The following is a 20,413-nucleotide window of genomic DNA, read 5'->3' as shown; positions in this document are numbered from 1 at the left end:
GAAACTCAGCTGAAAAGTGAAAACACTGAACAGAATTAGCTCTATTCTAATTCAAACCAGGACACTCTCCTTTCTTTCTTTCATCTGATGTTGTCAAAGCTCAATACACAAACAAATCACAGTGAAGGGTTACACCAATTTACCTACTCTTTTTCAGGTCCAAGTGGAGAACAGCCAGGTAGCCCCAGAAGTCTATGCATGCTGTATTACTTGGCTGCTTACTGTAAGTATCTTTGTTAGCCTGCATATCTGTATGTGCACACTGTGGTTTGCACTGCAGACCTAGTTAAAAAAAACCCTTGTAAGCACATGGTAAGATACAGCCCTTGCTCTAAAATATTTGGAAGTTGTCACTTATTTTCATCAGACTCTTTAAGCCTCAGCTTTCAGATGTCGTAAGTTTATCTTGCAAGATATTTCTTTTTGGTTTTGGTTTGTTTCCTTGCATTGTCCTTATTACACTGGTTTTGCATATAGAATAGAATAGAGTAGAGTAGAGTAGAGTAGAGTAGAGTAGAGTAGAGTAGAGTAGAGTAGAGTAGAGTAGAATAGAATAGAATAGAATAGAATAGAATAGAATAGAATAGAATAGAATAGAATAGAATTAACCAGGTTGGAAAAGACCTTTGAGATCATCGAGTCCAACCTATCATCCAACACTCTCTAATCAACTAAACCTTGAGTACGTTGTCCAGTTCTGGGCCCCTCAGTTTAGGAAGGATGTTGACTTGCTGGAATGTTTCCAGAAAAGGGCAACAAAGTTGGTGAGGGGTCTGGAGCACAAGCCCTGTGAGGAGAGACTGAGGGAGCTGGGGTTGCTTAGCCTGGAGAGCAGGAGGCTCAGGGGAGACCTTATTGCTCTCTACAGCTACCTTAAAGGAGGTCGTAGACAGGCAGAGGTTGGTCTCTTCTCCCAGGCAACCAGCACCAGAACAAAAGGACAGTCTCAAGCTACAGAAGGGGAGGTTTAGGCTGGAGGTTAGGAAGAAGTTCTACACAGAGAGAGTGATTGCCCATTGGAATGGGCTGCCTGGGGAGGTGGTGGAGTCACCATCATTGGAGGTGTTCAGGAGGAGACTTGATAGGGTGCTTGGTTGCATGGTTTAGTTGATTAGGTGGATTGGATAATAGGTTGGATGTGATGTTTCCCAGTTCTTCTTTCTCTAATGCAATGTCAAGCAAAATCTGCTTTTTGGAGAGGGTTTTAAGCTATAAATGGGGATACTGAGAAACTGAGCTTTCCAAAGCTTTCCTCTGGAAAGTGTTTCTACTGCAAAAGAAGCCAACCATCCAAGTTGCAGACTGTGGTTTGGTGTATCCTACTGTCATTGCTGGTGGCATACCCATGTAGACCCTTCTTGTGCAGCCACACAGCCCTGTACTCCCAGCCCCATGTGACTGAAGTTAAGAGTTTGCATTCTCTCAAAGCACCTCTCAGCAAAATATTTTATTGAGGAAAACTGGCTTTTTGCAGAAGCGTGTGTGTCTTTTTTCTTTTCCTTCACCCACTGCCCAAAATACTCTTGTTTACTATGTGGCAACTACCTTCTTTTTGAAAACACAACCAAAGCATAAGAGAAGTAGGGAGAAGCATTTCAAGTCTATAATCTCTTGAGAGCAATTTCAGCAATTTGGAAAGAACCATGGCACTTTGATTATCTACTCAAGGTTTGAATCAGTACGTAAAAGTAGTGTTTGATTTTCTTTGCTATGATCAGTGCTGCAAGTCAGAGTCACTCAGTGCCCCATGTTTAATTTCAGAAGCTGTATGCAAGCGTGATTGAACCAGATAGTAATCACTATTTGGTGAAACACTTGTGGGCAACCTACGTGGTAGGCAAAAAAAATCAGCAGGCCATGGATAATAGGCATGGAGCAGACAAGAAACGTTCTGAAAGAGCCAAGCTCGCCCCAAAGAAAGATGTTTCCGCATCACCTTCCTTCAAAGTACCTATAGACGCTTTTGCAGTACCTCTCCCAGAAGACTTAGAAAATGATGGTCCTCCAACATCGGAAAACATGATCGAGAGAAAGCCTAATTATGAGCGGAAGGAGCTGAAGAAACAGTATGATGGAGAACAGGGCAAGGTAAGAAGAGACCAGAAGAGGCTGTAAACCCTTCTTATTTTTACTCCTGTATTATACTTTGTGCTGCAAAATTAATTCCCTTGTCTCTTTGGGTAATCTCCTGTTGTGAGGTACAAACAGGGGAGTACTTCTGGAATAAGGGCCAAGCCATCATTTGCATAACTCAGAAGATAGGTATCAGCAGTTAATCTGCAGGCATAAAAAAATGCAAGTGTGAAAAACAGGATGGCAGCAACCTAGCAGCCAATCTAATGTACAACATGTGTCTGTCTCATTGGTAAGAATTAGCAAATGTTGGAGACAAATCCTAAAATCTGATATATATTTTTTCTTTTAAGACTTTGCTACCTTCAATAGAAAGGTTAATAATAATCTGTGTGTAGTACTTGACACTGAGAACAGATTGCTTTAAAGTCTATGTCATAGTTAATGAAGTTGAGAATGGTTAGGATTTACTAGCTAGGAAATGCTGAACTGAAGATAGTGGAGAGGGGTTACCAGTAAGGTATTCAAATACCAGCCTCCACTAGTGCATGCTGTCTTTGTCATCTTGAAAGGCAAATGTGCTCCATTCAATTACCACTGATGGACAAGAATATTTTCAGAGGTGACTTTCTTAGACAAAGGCAATGGTGGAAGGCATCAGTTTTTCCTTTCAAAGACATGAAGTATGAATGTAGCTGGCCTGTTAGGGACTTTAAAATATTTGTGTTCTCAAAATTATCTTTCTAAAATCAACAGTCATACTGCAGCATGGTGAGAAGAACATAAAGAGACCAATCTGCACATTTGACAGCAGGTGGGCTAGCTTTGTAAAGGGCTGAAAATTGTTTAGTTTGCTTGTATCGAAGTGAAGAGCCTGTGTTAATATCTGGCATGTGTATCAAAATCCAAAAGTGACAATAAGACCTGTAAAGCAAGTCACTCATATGAACCTGTCATAAAATGAGGCAGAGACAGAGGAGCCATGATGATTTAAAGGATTTTAGCCACCTGTTAAGGATGCTACAGAAGAACATTTCTGGTGTCTGCATGCAAACTAAATCTTCAAAACAAAGATTTAACAAGCTATTCTATACTAGATGCTCTTATTATTGAGACTACTGTACACTTACATAAACATACTTCAGTACATCTGCACATGAGAAAATGGTAATTATTTGAAAAAAATAAATTAACCAATCACACTTAGTAAGGAGGTCTTCTTTTACTCTTTACCTTCTTAGGTTAGCTTACAAAGATTGGTATTTTTAATCAGGAAGGTCACTGAGCCACCCTAACTTCTTTTGCCATATCTACAGATAACCTCTTTATAACATGGAGGTGCAAGGATGAACAATGACTGATGAGCTGGAAAAGATGCCTTAGAAGGGTTCTGTTGGGTTTTGTTGGTGTTGTTGGGTTTGGGGTTTTTTGGTTGGTTGGGTTTTGTTTGTTTGGGTTTGGGGTTTTTGTTTGGTTTTGTTTGGGGGTTGTTTGGGTGGAAACAACTTACTTAAAATTGAGGAAAATTAATTGTAAGTTTAATTCCAGAACTCAGATGAACACACCTTGTACAACCAATATGAGGAAAAGATCCGACCCTGCATTGATCTCATTGACAGTCTGAGAGCTCTTGGAGTGGAAAAAGACCTGTCTTTACCTGCCATTGCCGTGATTGGAGACCAGAGCTCTGGGAAAAGCTCTGTCCTGGAAGCTCTTTCTGGTGTTGCTCTTCCTAGGGGCAATGGTAAGAACTGACTTTTCAGGTTTTCACCTGAAGTTCCCTTTAATGAGATAGAAGAGAATATATTTTTGTTTCTTCCTGTGTTTTGGTTTAGGATTGGATACTTCCAATCCTAGACTGTACCTAAACTGTGAAACTTCAGGGGCCTTCTCAGCTCTCATTTCCAGTAAAAGAAATGGAAGTGCAGTTGGGGCACTGCAGGGTAACTCCAACAACGTGCACGTTCTGTGTTGTCATGAGAGCAGGAGTAAGGAGAGTATAGTGCCATGTATTTGCCCCAAACTGTGAACAGATTGAAAGGTAGCATCAGCTGACGCTGTGCATTTCCCAGCACAGAGTATTGCTGCAGATGATCAGTTTCACATGGAAGACTAATTTTGAAATTTGTTTTGGGGATTTGTTTGGGTTCTTTAACAAGATTTTCTTACAGATAGCTTTTTTTTTGTAGCAGGGAATAAATGTACAAAGTTTCTGATTTGCCAACGTGTGCCTTGAATGCTATTTAAGTTAGAGAACATTGTTGGAAGCCTTGCGGCTCAAGAGGATTCACCTTCCAGCTCTGTGTGTGGGTTTACACGCACGTGCAAGTTCTGCATGAGTTTGCAATATAATTTAGTCCTTCAGGTTTAACATGAGGGAAAGATTTTCATAGGATGCAGGTGTAACACTGAAACAGATCACCCAGAGAGGTGTGACTCTGCATCCTTGGAGGTTTGCAAGACAAGATGTGGCTGGACAGAGCTGTGGCTGACCTCATCTAGTGCTGGCAACAGTCCTATTGTGAGCCAGAAGTCAGACAAGAGCCCTTTGGCGGTGTCTTCTGGAGGATTTCTGTATCTCTGTAAAATGAATTAGGCAAACCCACGTACACCATGCAGCCTATGGTTGTGTATCATACGTAACATCTGCTGAGATGTCTTTAAAACTTCTGCAGGTATTGTTACTCGATGTCCCTTGGAACTGAAATTGAAAAGAGTGCCTGCCCCCCAGGCATGGAAAGGGAAAATTTCTTTCCGAAACACCAGCATAGAGCTTCAGAATGCCTCTGAGGTGGACAAAGCAGTAAGATCTGGTGAGTTATAATGCATTCAACTTTGATTTGGCTCGCCCAATCTCCTCTTAGTCCTTTCTCCTCTTTTCTCAGGCTAAGCAGCAATTCCCAGGCTAGCACAGTGACTGTAGTCACAAGTAACACCAAAAGCTGAATTCAGGGCAGAAGAAGGTGGAGTAGCATCATATCATTCTCTTGAGAGTGCTGTGCTACTAACTACTTCAGTGGTGAAGATTATGTCCTGTAAGAGCTAAAGATGCTACCTCAGCTGGATGCTGTCTGCCTAGTGTGAGAAGGTTGTCTGTCAACATTTAAACTTGCAGAGCCCTAAATGATTCCTGTCATCAGTTCAAAAGCTCAGAAAATAGTTGAAGTGTCTGTGGCTGGAAATCCTATGATTTTGGAGAAAACTGCAAGAAGGCAGAGTGGAGAGCATATAGAGCTTCTGCCAGCTAGTGTATTTCATGCTGTGTATGGAAAGATTATTCTTACTCAAAGGGCAGTAAACAAGGTGCATTGCCCTTACTTTCTTGACTAGCACAGCCCTATTTGTCCTAATGTTCTTTTCCTTAGCTTTTCAATATATCCTTTGGATATTTTCAAAATATCATTCTGATATGTTCAAAATATCCTTCCACTTGTCTGGATGAAGCTAATTAGAGAACTGAAAATCTCTCATGAGAATGGCTACAAGATTTCCTTGTTTTTCTGTGCTGTTCACAGTTCAAGCATCATTACCTTGTAATGTAATCATTACCTTGTAAGATCTTATCAACAGGGAAGATCTATCAGGGTAAGATCATTCTAGATGTTTAGATCTTATCAATGTCTATAAATATCTGAGAGGTGGGTGTCAAGATGAAGGTGCCAGTCTCTATTCTGTGGTGCCCACTGATAGGACAAGGAACAGTGGGTAATAGCTGGAACACAGGAGGTTTCACCTCAACATGATGAGACACTTCTTTACGGTGAGGGTGATGGAGCACTGCAGCAGGCTGCCCAGAGAGCTTGTAGAGTCTCCTTCTCTAGGGACTTTCAAAACCCACGTGGATTCATTTCTGTGCAGCCTGCCCTGGGTGACCCTGCTTTGGCAGGGAGGTTGGACTAGGTGATCTCTAGAGTCTCTTCCAACCCCTAACATTCCATGTTTCTGTGATCTGGGACAAATTACTCAATCTATCAGCTTCTCTATCAAAATGTGAGTAACACAGAATAACACCTATTTATCTTCCAAGGCAGCCAAGGATTAATTAACACCTGCAAAATGTCTTGATGTTGAGGAATTATTTCCACAACTGAGAGGTATTTTACCCAGTCACTTTCTTTGTGGATTATTTAGAAGGATTTTGTTTGCATATATGAAAGTTTACACTATATGCTCTGTAAAATATTGCGGTCCACATATCTAGGTATTGAATAATCATTTCCTTAGATTTTTGCATAAATTGATTTATATGTGTGGCTGGATCTGAAAAAAGTCAAGCCAAGATTCTGTGTTCTGTTTCACTTCAATGCATTGTTTGAAGCTGGTATTCATTGCCTTGCTCTTTTCTCCTTGCAGCCCAGGACATTGTGGCCGGTACTACAGGTGCCATTAGTGAAGAAATAATTTCCCTAGAAGTTTGTTCCCCACATGTCCCAGATATGACACTAATTGATCTTCCTGGAATTGCCAGAATGGCCGTGGGGAATCAGCCAAAAGACATTGGGGAACAGGTAAAATGCAGTCTCATGTGCCAACCTGTACACAGAATCACTTCGGTAACCTATCTGCTGTCAAAGCCTTGAAGTCGTTATGCTGGGCCACTGAGCAAGCAGTAGAGCTACACTAAGAAACAGGCCTGTTGTTCAGACAATTCCTTAATTGTAGGAACAGTGAGGTCCAGGATCTCTTGTCTGTCCAGTCATACAAGAGGGAACTACCTACGCTAGCTGTGAAGGAATCACCTCAGGTTCCTTGACATGGTCTACCCATGGAATAACCCAGCCATGTGGACCCTGAAAACAGTTCAGTCCCTGTGTCCCTTGGCTAGATCACAGTCTGGAAGATAGATACATCCCAAAACATGTTATCTCTGTGGAGGTATTTGTCAAAGGTGAATAGATCTGAGTTCTTCTAAGCTCTCCTGGAGCAAGGCAGCAAACCAGCCCTCTTACAGGTTTGTTGTTCTGTCATCCCTTACTTAAGTACAAGAGTACATCAGAATCAGATTGACTTGCTTTTTGTCTCATCCCTTAAGGGATCCCAGTAGGCCTTTTCTTGAGGGAAACAGAATATGAGTTAAAACTGGAGGAAGTCTCTTCTCTTCCTCTGGTTGCTTTTAGAAGAAATGCTGGGAAACACAAATAAAACTGTTTGGACAAGGCCAGCTATGAGAGTGATGTGCAGGAGCTGAGTGTATTGTTTCTCCTAAAATACTCTTAATTAAGAATTTGGAGTAAGAGTAGCCCAAACTAAATTAGATATGCCTATGAACATTACTCTCAGGGAAGAGTAATTTAATTTCACAATTAGTAATCTTTCTATTGTGTTCAGGAGAAAGTAGCAAATATGACATGATCCACACATTTGTGTTGTCCCCGGCTGCCTGCATCCTTCAGAGTTGGAAGCTATAGCATTGTAGTATGTCAGATATTTGGAATGGATGGGAAGTAGAAAAGAGAGGCACTAACTCAGGAAAAAATTGTGTCAGTATAAGTACAACAGAGCCATGCGAACCTTTTGCAAAACAACACAAACTATGAGATACTCCTTTAGTTTGGTGCTGAAACATAGAAACAGCAACAACTAGGTGTCACATGTGACTTGGTTTTGGTTCGTTTTGTGACTTTATTTTCCACAAATACTCCACTGAAATACAAGCTGAAGATATTTGTCCTCCTTTCAGAGATAAAAGTTTGAGAGTTATCAGCATCATTTTTCTTTCCATAAGTGTGTATCTAAATGTCAGGATTTGTTTTTCTTACTCGTGATTATTTATGAAGTATCTGTAATAGTCCCACAATGAAAGATTACATGCATGAGACGTTAAACTTTACATAGCTTTCAGGACAGGTATAACAACAGTCTGGTCTCATCCATACTAGATGTTTAGGTTAATATTGAAGTAGGAAAAGAAGCTGCATTCTTCTGCTGACCCATTTCTGTGCCATTCATGCAACACAATCCTTAGTGATATTATGTGATATTTAATGTCATCAGACAGTGGCTCATATTGCTAGAAATAGTCACATCCTGCATGCAAGCTTCTGATTTTACTCAACTTCATTACTGTTGTATTGCATTGCAGATCAAAATGCTACTTAAAAAAACAATAGGCTGCAAAGAGACGCTGAATTTGGTAGTGGTGCCATGTAATGTGGATATTGCAACAACAGAAGCACTGAAAATGGCTCAAGAGGTGGACCCCAGTGGAGAAAGAACACTAGGTGAGGTGATTTTTAAGCTACAAGTTAAAGAGAAGTGCAAATCACTTTTTCCATGAAGGTCTGATGTTCTGTATTCCATGCCAGATCTGTGAAACTATAAGTAGCTACAAGAATCCCTCAGTTTTGAGTCTTGCTGGTATTCATGTTATGAATAACTGGGAATTAAAAATCTCAGATTTAACGGTGGGAAAGCTTTGCTGCTACCTGTCAAAAATGGTTTTTGAGGCAAAAGACATGGTGGGAGGTCAGCTGTAGAGCAAGGTTTATATTGCCAAGACCAGGAGCTGAGAGCTTTCTAGGAGAGGGAAAACAAAACAAAGAGAAGCTGCTTTATAAAACATGATACAGAGTGTTCCCACCCTGGTGAAAAAGTGTCATACTGCGCCTCTCTCACCTTTAACATCTGTGCTCAACTAACTTTCTCTTTGGGTAACCTCACAGGGATTCTCACAAAACCTGATCTGGTAGACAAAGGAACTGAAGAGACTGTCATTAAAATAATACAAAACCTGGTCATCCCCCTCAAAAAAGGCTACATGATCGTGAGGTGTCGTGGGCAGCAGGACATCTACAATGAACTAGACTTGGCCTCTGCAATTGAGAAAGAGAGAACATTCTTTGAGAATCATAAACATTTCAGGTACTTCTTGTAGAAAGGACCCAATCAAAACTACATTAAAATCACTTGAAAGCTTCCTGCTAACTCGTGAGATTTAAGTTAGGGTTACAAAGATGCATTCATTATACTCACTGCTTCTCATTGCTGCGTTTCAGCATGTCAGAAGAATTTTACATGTCAAATAAGCTTATAAAGTGTGTTTTGGATACAAGTTTGATATGGATCTCTCCTTAACCCCATTAAGTGCAACGAACTTCAGAAGCTCATAACAGTTCCAAAGTATTCAAGTTAAGCATCTGCACACTTCAGTTTGAGCACAAGGCAAACACTGAAGTTTTTCTGTTCACTTGGAAACAGTGAAACTCAGCCTGAGAAAGGAATACTGCCCTTGCTGAGGACAGATCTCCCCAGAAGATGACTCAGCAACACTTCAATCACAAAATAAAGAATGGCAGATGAAAAGGGTTTTGAGTCAATGAACTTAGCACATACAGAAATAATGCAGCAGCACATTAATCTGCGGTTAGAATACACGATTTTTCAATTCTTCTGTTCCTCTTTGCTTAGCCAGCAGCAATAGCTGTCAAATCCTTGTATAAATGCCATGGTGCCCAGAGAGTCCCAGGCTGCTGCTGCATCTCTACTGGTAATTCCCAGGGCGCCCTTTCCTTTCTCAGTTTGTGTAGTTGAACTAGGAAAAAGAGAGTAGAGCGTCAGCACTGCTTCCCTCCTTGCCCTGCACCCATGATCTATCCAAAACCACCTTTCCTCTTTTTTTCAGGATTCTTATGGAAGAAGGAAGGGCTACTGTCCCTCGTCTGGCAGAGAAGCTCACAAGCGAACTCGTGAGGCACATTATTGTAAGTATCAAAGGTGCTGCACTAACCTGTTTGAATCAGTGACTATCTGAACATTAGTTCAGCCCTTCAGCCTTGGATTGCAGTTGATTGCATCTTTATACACATAGATAGCACTTAATTATCCTTCAGTCTGGTAATCTCACAACAAATTGAGCTGAGATTAAAGAAACCTACACTTTGTCCTCAGATCTGCCATTAAGATGAAGACTGACCATAGGCAAATCATTTCATCTATTTGTGACTCCTGCCTTTGCAATGACAGTGATGATATTTCTTTTAGTTGGTGGAGTATGGATTGGCTGGGTGACAAGTTACTGTTATGACCTTACTAAAAGACTGCTATGATCTTACTAAAAGACAATAATTTCTATTTAACTGTAAATGTCTTCCGAATCTCAAGTAAGATCTAATTGGTTTTTTAGATTACTATACCAATATTGGTGTTTTAATTTTATGTGCATGTAAGTGATATATCTTACTCCATTTACAGAGAATGCTAAAATTTGGGGAAACTCTAAGTTAAGTCCTAAAGAAAAAGAAAAAATAATTGTGTAGCCCTACTTAAAACAAGCAGCTAAACAGTGGCGTTCAATCAGGTATTTATCAGGAATAGAGGGGTCACTACATTCCCTGCATCACCCCCTCCTTGGCACTACCTGTGAGGACTTTTTTTTGTCTAACTGTAGATGAAATGTTGCCCTGGAGCGCAGCTACTCTGCCTGCCTTGCAGTGAGATGCAGGATTGTTTTTTTCTTAGTGAAATCCTAGTTCCCTGCTTTCTTTCAATGAAGGCCATGTCTGCACTTCTGCACTTACTGTCACTCATGGGATGCAAGGACAAGAAGTTCTTGGACTCCTAAACCCAGCAATGACCATATGAAGGTGTAGATCTTTCTTAGAGGGATTTTGTTTTCCTTCTAAAACCAGATATGCTCAACCTACCTAAATTCCTTCTTTACTGTTTACCTCCTAGAAAACTTTGCCAACACTAGAGAACCAAATACGTGAGATTCTCCAAAAGTCATTACAGGATCTACAGAGGTATAGAAGAGGTACACCCCAAAGAGATTCTGAGAAGTTTACTTATCTCACAGATGTAAGTATCAGTGTTGGTTTGGTCACAGAGCAAAGAGCTAAATGTGGGAGAAAAAGATACCACCTAAAGCAGGCAAACTGTCAGCATGAACCACCAGTAAGTTTATGGTAGCAACCACTGAAGCGTTTTGAGAGAAACATAGACAAACATGGCAGGAATACATCATGCCTGCACAAATAATGGAGCATAGGAACTCATGGCCCCATCTCCTATCTTTTTCTCTTAATATATAACCAGAGAACTGAATAATAGCTCAGCTGATTGGTCAAAATCAAGCACCTCAGAGAGGGAAAACTTATCACAGTATCACCAAGGTTGGAAGAGACCTCAAAGATCATCAAGTCCAACCTGGCACCACAGACCTCATGACTAGACCATGGCACCAAGTGCCACGTCCAGTCCCCTCTTGAACACCTCCAGGGACGGTGACTCCACCACCTCCCTGGGCAGCACATTCCAATGGCGAATGACTCTCTCAGTGAAGAACTTTCTCCTCACCTCGAGCCTAAACTTCCCCTGATGCAGCTTGAGACTGTGTTCTCTTGTTATATTCCTGCCTGCCTGGCATTGTTTCCATTGTTTACAGCACTCATAACATCAAATGAATTTCTGATAGCAAAAGATGGATTGCAAGTCCATCTAAGTGTCTCAGTGTCTCATCTTGGAGGGCTAATCAGTCACAGTAACCTTATGCCAGGTCCAGCAGAGGTGCTTATGAAGGGCTCACCAGCCCTCAATGACTTCATACAAGTCTGGTCAATTAGAATTCAGTAAATGGTTTTAAGAATCCCACAGGAAAACAAAAATAAAATAAACCAAATTTTTAAAAAATAAAAACTAAAAAAAAAAAAAAAAAAAAATCAGGTTTGTTCTCCTCTACCTCTGCTGGTTTTGAAAAAAACAACAAACACACAACTACCAGCAAACACTCAGGATCTAAGAGCATAACAGATGTAAGGACGTGGTGTTTTCAATGAACCCTCTCCCTGCTTTAACATTAAATGCCTGCAGAATTACTTAATATATGCAGGTTAGTCTAAAGAAATGAAACATTATTACATTGCTTGCATGTTCTTTCATTCATTACAGATGATCAAACTCTTTAATCAAGACATTTCTCAGGTGGTACTCGGAGAGGAGCAAGTGTTTGGAAATGAAACTAGACTCTTCTCCAAAATTCGCAAAGAGTTTAATACGTGGGCAATGATTCTCCAGGAGTGTGCTGCAAGGGGTAAGCATGGAAAACCATCACTTGGAGCTAACCTGAGCTTCCATCCCCTTGCATTTAAATCTAAACACACCATCATCAGTGGATTGTTTTCAAGAAGGTGAAAAACAAGAAGCTAGGAGCATTCATCTGCTATAGTGCTAGGCAAGTTACGCTTTGGTCCAGCCTGCATTAGATGCTGCCATTACAGAGATCAGATGATGTCTCCTCCTTCCAGCAAAGCAATAACATCAAGAATGTGGATGCTGATACTGAATTATTTGGTGATTCTCTGAACCATTCTTCTAAATAACAGCAGCAAAACCAACATCCATAAATAATAATATCCACAACATATTTAAACTATATAATGAATTTGTTATAGTTCTATTATTATTATTATTAAGAATGTTCTGGAATTTTGGTCCTTTTTCTGATCTGCTTTAGCAGTGTACAAGGTGTGGAGAAAATAATTCTGAGTCTGAAATAACCAAAACCTTGTGAAGAACACTCCTTTCTGTACATTGCCCACCTTGCTAGTTGTTTAACTGAACTCAGTTTGAAACTGAGGAGCAGGGGGCAATACACTCGCTGAACTCTGCTGAACATTCACTGTCTTCTGCATCATCTTTTACACATCCTTCAGAGACCTCATTGTTTGCTCCTGGAGATGAAATAGCATCAGCTGCCAGTCAAGCAGTAGCTGTTGAAACAAGTTCCTTTGATGCACATCTGCCATACCATCACTAGTGGCTCTACAATGATAAGTACAAATACACTGCGAAGGTGCTGTCAGCCAGAGACAAAGATATGTGTATATATATATGCATGTATGTGAAAACAGACAGACAGGCATATGTTAATACCTCTAATGTTCCATCTGTGAAGTACCAAGGCAACTGACAAGAGGGATAAAAAAGTAAGGCAGTGATAGGAAGAAGCAATAGATGTAAAACCAGCAGAAAGCACTAGCAGAAGGATGCAGCTTGTTCAGAGGACAAAGGGTAACTGAGATGCAGAAAATACAGAATGCATCACATGGCAGCTGAACCAGCAAGGGGAATCCTCTGGGCACTTTAGGTTATATTAATTGATTTGAACAAATACATCTGACTTTACAATAGGATGAAGGTAGCAGCACACAGCAGCTTTTATAACAACACAGCTCTTGCTGTCAAAATGCTACCCCAAAATCACGTACATACACTCAGCTGAAGTCTTTACATGTGCAGCAGAGTAAGTTGACTTACATAGCTTGAAAACTAGAGGTAGCTGTAGGAAGCCCATCTTCAACAAAAAGCTTTGTTACCAGCCACTGCTAGGATTTCTGAAGGCATAGCATTGCATGTCAGATGACTCTCTTTAACTTCAGCTTTCTTATGAGGAATGAAAGTATTACAAAACAGCAGATACTTTGGATACATGAAGGCCTAAACTCCCTGATGCAAAGCTGCCAGATGTTCTTGTGGCCATGCTACAGCTTTGTACTACCTTAACTGTACAGTCATGTTTTCAGACTCTGAACCAGATACTCCACATCCACTTCTGTATTTTATTGTTTGTGCTTGTGTTGTTGTTGTTGTCCAGTGATGGATTCATATGTCTGAATGTTAGGACTGAATGTATTCATGGCTTGAATTCCACTTCCACACGTGCACTTGATCCATGATTCACAATATTGACTCCAAAACCAGGCCAACATCAAAATCTTTTCAAATGCTTAGGAACACACCTTTACCTGAAAATGTAAACTAATTCAAAGGGGCATATCTCCTTTAAGATGGCAAATTCATGTGTCAACAAAGAAAAATTTACAGTGATATTTTGAATAAAAAACAACTAGTCAAGAGTAGATTCCCTGGAACTGGCAAGTTTGGAGTTCTGTTTTATTCTGGGCTTTTTAGAGTGAAGAAGTAACTGCTAATGGCCACTTCTGTGAGGGTAGCAGTTCCAAGAAAATCCAAGATTTTGTGATCCCCATCAGAATTTCTGGGTTGCTTTCTGTCGGTTAGATGCCTGATCCAGCATGTAAGACAGCTCATGCCAACTGATGGTGTGTGCTGGCTCACTTGTGTTGCATACAGCTTGAAAGACCATCTCAGTAGCTGTTCTAAAAATAATTTCAAAGAGAATAAAAATACTTCCCTCTTAAATCTGAAATGTATAAATTGAGTGATTTAGTACTAAAGCAATGTTATCTTAATGTTACAGTTAAAAATGTTGTACCAAATAAAGTGCGGAAATATGAAGATCAGTATCGTGGACGGGAGCTCGCAGCCTTTTCCAATTACAGGACATTTGAGGACATCATAAAAGAGCAAATCCTACAACTGGAGCAGCCAGCCATCGAGATACTGAACAAAGTGATTGGTATGTCTCACAGGCCTCACGAAGCTGTCCCATGGGAGACATGGGGCTGTCTGACAATTTTTTTTCCTGGATAAGCTGATGTTCTCCCTGCTGGAGCATGAGCTCCAGCTCATGAGCATGAGCTCCAGCTGGGATACTTCAGAGTGGAGAATTGAATCCGATTCATCCTAGGGGTTTGCTTCTTCTCTAGAGCCTCCAAATTCTGCACATGGTCTCTAGCATTTGTTAATGCTTTTCTCAGTGGGTGGTGGGAGTTTGAATACAGCTATAAGTAGTATAGTAGAAGTACCTAGTGCCAGTGGTGTTCCCAAGCCCAGGGAGTGTTATTCACAAACCTGAACTAGGAACCCAATTTCTTTGCCAATTCTTTACATGACATTTTAAGTATTATGCAGTGACTACTGGGGCTGGGGGAAAGGGTTCATCCAGTAAGAACACTCAAAAAAAGAAAAGGTGTCATGATCCTGTCTCTCCTATGTTTACCTTACAAGGCAGCTATGGTGCCTATGCTAGACTCAGTCCTCTGTACTATATGCACTAGTTACTCTTCCAGGGGAAGCCACTTGTGGGTGAGATGCAGATGTGTTACCTTGGCCAAGTGATGGTACCTCTGGTCAGACACAGCTGTAAGCACAGAAATTACTTTATCAAGGAAATCTCAGTGATACTCAGTCTCTCAGGTCCTAAGTGGTTGCAGGAGGTCTTTAATGTCTCACACACTTGGATCTAGAAATCTAAATTCTTACTCATTTGTATTGGTTGTAAAGGCGTAGGACATTGGTACAGCTGCTCAGCTATTTCTACATGAATATAGGAAATAGTTTGTCCAAGCCTCATATTAAGAAGAGCTTTTAAAAAAACCCTTGTTTGACTCTATTTTGCCTGTCTGTTCTTGCCTTAGGACTGGTTGAAGAGAAGCTTATGGAACTCACTAAAAGGCATTTTGCTAATTTTCCCAATCTAAACAAGGCTGCTAAGGTAAGACACTATAACACAAGAGCAAGACCGAGTGGCATTTATACATACAGCCATGCTTACAGTATGTATTCCATTGCAAGTATGGAATTTCTTGGAGGCCTCTGGTTTTTATGAAACTAAGGAAGAGTTTGAAAATTATAGCCTGTTTATAGTGGCACTAATGAAATGCATTTTGCCTTTCAGCAGAACTTTGTCAGGACCTGAAACATATATTCCTCATTTATTCTGTTCACGACCTTCATGCATACAACACAATGCAAATTAAAATGGCTGCCTTGGAGAGCTTATAATTCATTCCAAATTTAAGCCCTGCAGTGATTTGTAAGCATGTAGGCAGCCTCAGAGCACTGAACAGTGCTTTCCCCTCCCTGAAAGGCAAGTCAGGATGTTAGCCAGTGCAGGAATCTCATCTTTGATAAAAGGGAGCAGCAGCACACAAGCTAAAAATTATTTGACTGGGAGTTAAGAAGACTGATCATAGTTTTGGTGCTGCATGTTTTGGGGACTTTTTCTTAGGAATAGCTTTGAGGAAGATAAGAAACAATGCTGGGCATCTGGAAAGCAGAGTCATTCACAGAGTACTCCTTGAAAAGGAAACTCACAGGCAAATGTGAAAGAAATTGATGGCTTGATATTTGAGTTCCATAGTCAATCTCTACTGAGCTCCTAGGCCAACCAGGCAGCAAGCAAATAAGCTATTTCAGCCAGACACAGAAGTGTTCAGGGAGGGTCTTTAGGCATAACACGGTGAGAGAAATTAAAAGGAAGTTCTGGTAGACACTTGAAGATGACAAAAAAAGATGGGATGCTTTCTTAGGGATGCTAGAAAAGCATTTTAAAGGAATTTGAAGATGACTAAGGGACTTTTGCTGCCCATACCAGACTTTTAGGTAGAAATATCAAAAAGGTCAGAAAGTAACAGATTACCACAAAGAAAGTCTCAAATGGTGAGGGGTTAGACAGAGTTCATTTGGTGACAACAGGCAGAAGACTACAGCTATTTAGAAGGGAAGGAGGGGCAATGAAGTTCACACCAGTGCCTGCTGTCACTGCCTACTTCAAGAGGTAGTCACAAACAAAATGCATGCAATAATTCAGCTGAAGGCTGAATTCATGGCAGGTCATCACTGCTTGTTCCCACCAATGTTCTATTCTCCTTTGGGGTCCAAACATCAGGTTTTAACTGATGCCACTCATGTTTAAGGAGGGGACAAAACTGCCACATTTTCCCGCTCTTTCACAACAGAGGAACCAGAATCTAAAGTCTTACTCTGTGCTCCCAAGAGCTGGTCTGGAATTTGGCAGTGCTGTGGTAAGGACTGTTGAACACCGTGCCAAACTTGCTGTTCACTGCTAAGCACCAGAACTTTTACAAAGCAAACAAATGTCTAAGAACTTGTCATTCTTTTCTTTCCTAGATCAGAATTGAAGACATTATACAGAAACAATCAGCAGAGACCGAAAGACAGATATGGAGCCAGTTTAAAATGGAGAGAATTTTATACTGCCAGGATAGCATTTACCTGCAGGATTTAACCACTATTAGGGCAGAAAAGACGGACAAATTTGGCAGTGGGAAAGAGACTCAGTTTGTATTTGGTTTGAATCAAGATCCCTTCCTTGTCAAGGATATGGTTCATCACACAATGGCCTATTTCAATGTAAGTTTACAGCCTACAATACAGCACTTCCTCTACATTCTGAATGCTGTAGCACCTAACCCTCAGCCACATCTCGCTATAGTCATATCATACTACTATGCATGGAATAGTAGCCAGAGGGTGTAAGTGTCTCATCCAGGTACACTCATAGCTTCTGTATTAATTAATTGGAGCTTCTGTCCAGTGATGAAAGTCCCAGGACAAAGCTGGTCTGTCAGGCTGCATCAGCACAGTGACCAGGAGAAGTAGTTGCACAGTTCAGGATGTGGTGACTAGGAAAGCCTACAGATTGTTAGAGTGACACCTAGCTCCTAAACCACTTGTTTAGCTACCACCCAGCCTGGCATGGCTCCCTGCTGCAGGTGCCCCTTGCTCAGGGAATATTCCATTGACAAGTGAGTCCTTTTTTTCACCTTTCTCCAGCCTTTTGTGGAGAACTGCGTGACTCCCTTCTGCCTGTATAGTTCCATACCAGTACAATGATCTCTTTCTGGCTTTCCTATGGAAACAAGCGTTAGGGAGAGGAAAGGACAGTCACTTACAGTACAGAAGAGATGATAGGATGGAGAAGAGCCTTTGGCCCTGTAATTAAGTTATTGATACTCCATTAATGGCAAACCTCCCTTTCTAATAAAGAAAGCAACAGTCCTAGGATTGCTTTCCCCACTGCAAGTTCATCTCACAGTTTTCAAATAATCCTAACTTCCACAAGCTTAAGAACATTATGTACAGCATTTCAACATTTGGCAGTGTCTGAGAGCTCAGGTCAGCCTCAAGCCCCTCTGCATATTCCTGCTGACAGCAGAATGTAGTGTCAGTGGCTTGCAGGCAGATCCTAAACGAATGTGGCAGGAGGAGCGATGACAAAATGTTACATTAAAATAGATTTGGCTATCTGTGGAGATCAGAGCATGTATGCTGTATTGCAGATACCTCCACAGAAGTTAAGTCTCTGAAGACAAATGTGGTGTTTTAACAAAGGATTATGATAAAGAAAGAGAGCAAAGAGAACATGCAGCCTCAGGATTTGCTTTTTTATCCTTTTTTTTTTTTTTTTAACTCAGAAAGCAAGAAGTTCAATATCAATAATGCAGTAAGGTAGGTGGCAGTTCACCCTGAATTTCAATAGAAGTGTTTTGACAAATTCCTGCAATAAAATGCTCAGGCTGCTCAGGCTGATGGAGAGAAAACCATCGGCTTTCAGAGAACAAGAGGCAAAGGCAGAACTGCATAATCTCTTCCCTCCTACCTCGCTATACTCTCTGCTATAACACATGTCTTGGATGCTATTGCACATTTTTAAAGTGTCCTAATTGACATTTTCTGCAATAGCAGGTGCCAGGGCATCATCTCTCCAAGGAACTTACGCAAAGCCAAATACATTTTGAATGAGATAGAAGCTCTTAAGTGTCCATGACTTTTGGAAACGACATGCATGAATCTCTGTCACCTATGGCAGGACTAACAAGATTATGGGTAGAATTTGCCTCCAGAAAAAAAATAATCTACATTTATAGTACCTAGAATTCCTCCCACCATGGTCAGCAGTACCAAGAGAATGCAGAGACCAAGTGTTTTAGCTGACTCAAATTGCTTACTCACACTTTGAGTAATGTGTCCAGTTCTGGGCCCCTCAGTTTAGGAGGGATGTTGACTTGCTGGAACATGTCCAGAAAAGGGCAACAAAGTTGGTGAGGGGTTTGGAACACAAGCTCTATCAGGAGAGACTGAGGGAGCTGGCGTTGCTTAGCCTGGAGAGCAGGAGGCTCAGGGGAGACCTTCTTGCTCTCTACAACTACCTGAAGGGAGATTGTAGATAGGCGGAGGTTAGTCTCTTCTCCCAGGCAACCAGCGCCAGAACAAGAGGACACAGTCTCAAGCTGCAGAAGGGGAGGTTTAGGCTGGAGGTTAGGAAGAAATTCTACACAGAGAGAGTGATTGCCCACTGGAATGGGCTGCCTGGGGAGGTGGTGGAGTCACCATCACTGGAGGTGTTTAGGAGGAGACTTGACAGGGTGCTGGATTGCATGGTTTAGTTGATTAGGTGAGTTGGATAATAGGTTGGATGTGATGATCTTGAAGGTCTCTTCCAACCTGGTTTATTCTATTCTATTCTATTCTCTTGTCTAGATCTTTGCAAACTAGAAAGAAAAAATAAACATCAGGTCTTGGGTATTTTTCAGCTTGAACTCAGCCCCATCGTTATACGCAAGAGATTTGCATCCACTGAGCTCCAGACGTATTTAAAGGCAGAAACAGCTTAACTCTCTACCGAAACCCTGTAGGACCTACAAATCAAATGTGCTCCTAACTCATCTTCCCATCATATTTTTTTAGTCAAGTGCCACAAAAAGAAAGGAAGATGGCACATCAGTTGCAGTCACACAGACATAAACGTTCACCTGGCACCAGAAGGGCTGGACGCAGCTCCTTCCCAGGACCGGAGAGGTTGTAAACCTCCCATTGCCCAAGAGTACTAGGCAGGCCCTCAGGCCATGCAGCTGTCTCTGGGGAAAGGGTCCCACAAGCTTTTCTAGGTCAATCTGGTTTCATTTGCATCAATAAATAGACCAAACAGCTTGTCAGGTTTTGCAGAAAATCATCTCATTGAGGTATCAATAGATGTAATGCAGACCCAGTCTAGTCTCAATACTGCTGAAGACATTTTCCTTTAAGGCTAAAGAGAATTTTACAGCCTTTTGGAAAAAACAGTTTGATTTCCTGTACCATAAGAGACTAGAAGCATGCAGAGCACATAGGTGTGATGCCAGAAATTGTTCACAAGTACTATTCATCGGCTATGTCTTCATGTAACTCTTACCAAGAAGAGCTGGCAGAGCTAAGCAGGGAATGGCCTGCCTTGGATCTAGTTTGCAAGGGAAAAACACTAACTGCTGACATTCCTGTAACTCTTAATGTTTAGATCTTTAGGCACAGAAGAGATTAATGGCAAACATCTTTTAGCTCCTAGAAGCACTCACTTCTTGAAGAGTGACTCAGTACAACACACTGAAAACCGCGCTGCCACTTCTTACCAGTTTCAGTTCTTTGTGGGAGACGAGGCTTCTACTTTGTTTGCTCTTCTTGCAGGGAGCAAGCAGACGCCTCTCAAATCAGATACCCCTGATCATCCTGTCTTCTGCCCTTCATGACTGCGGAGATAACTTACAAAGTGCCATGTTGCACCTTTTGCAAGAAAAAGACAAAATAAGCAATCTCCTTCAGGAGGACAGTGAAGCTGCTAAACAGAGGGACTGCCTCATTCAGCGAGTCACTCGTCTCACCAAAGCCTGCCAGTACCTGAGAGACTTCGCCTCGATGTAGAGCC

The 20,413-nt window shown here is 41.3% G+C and overlaps 1 protein-coding gene across 1 annotated transcript; it reads left to right on the top strand.

Annotated features, from left to right (window-relative positions):
- The first annotated feature begins 1,857 nt into the window (after window positions 1-1,857).
- On the top strand, window positions 1,858-20,413 carry LOC104305046 (interferon-induced GTP-binding protein Mx). Its single transcript, XM_009905861.2, has 13 exons — window positions 1,858-2,088; window positions 3,622-3,817; window positions 4,749-4,886; window positions 6,427-6,581; window positions 8,156-8,294; window positions 8,736-8,934; window positions 9,695-9,773; window positions 10,747-10,869; window positions 11,959-12,100; window positions 14,288-14,446; window positions 15,348-15,424; window positions 16,843-17,085; window positions 20,176-20,413. The coding sequence occupies exons 1-13, from the start codon at window positions 1,858-1,860 to the stop codon at window positions 20,407-20,409; spliced, it is 2,115 nt and encodes a 704-aa protein (XP_009904163.1). The 3' UTR covers window positions 20,410-20,413.

This window comes from Dryobates pubescens, chromosome 12 (assembly GCF_014839835.1).
Source record: "Dryobates pubescens isolate bDryPub1 chromosome 12, bDryPub1.pri, whole genome shotgun sequence".
NCBI classification, from domain to species: domain Eukaryota; kingdom Metazoa; phylum Chordata; class Aves; order Piciformes; family Picidae; genus Dryobates; species Dryobates pubescens.
This window is presented reverse-complemented; position numbering and strand designations above follow the sequence as displayed.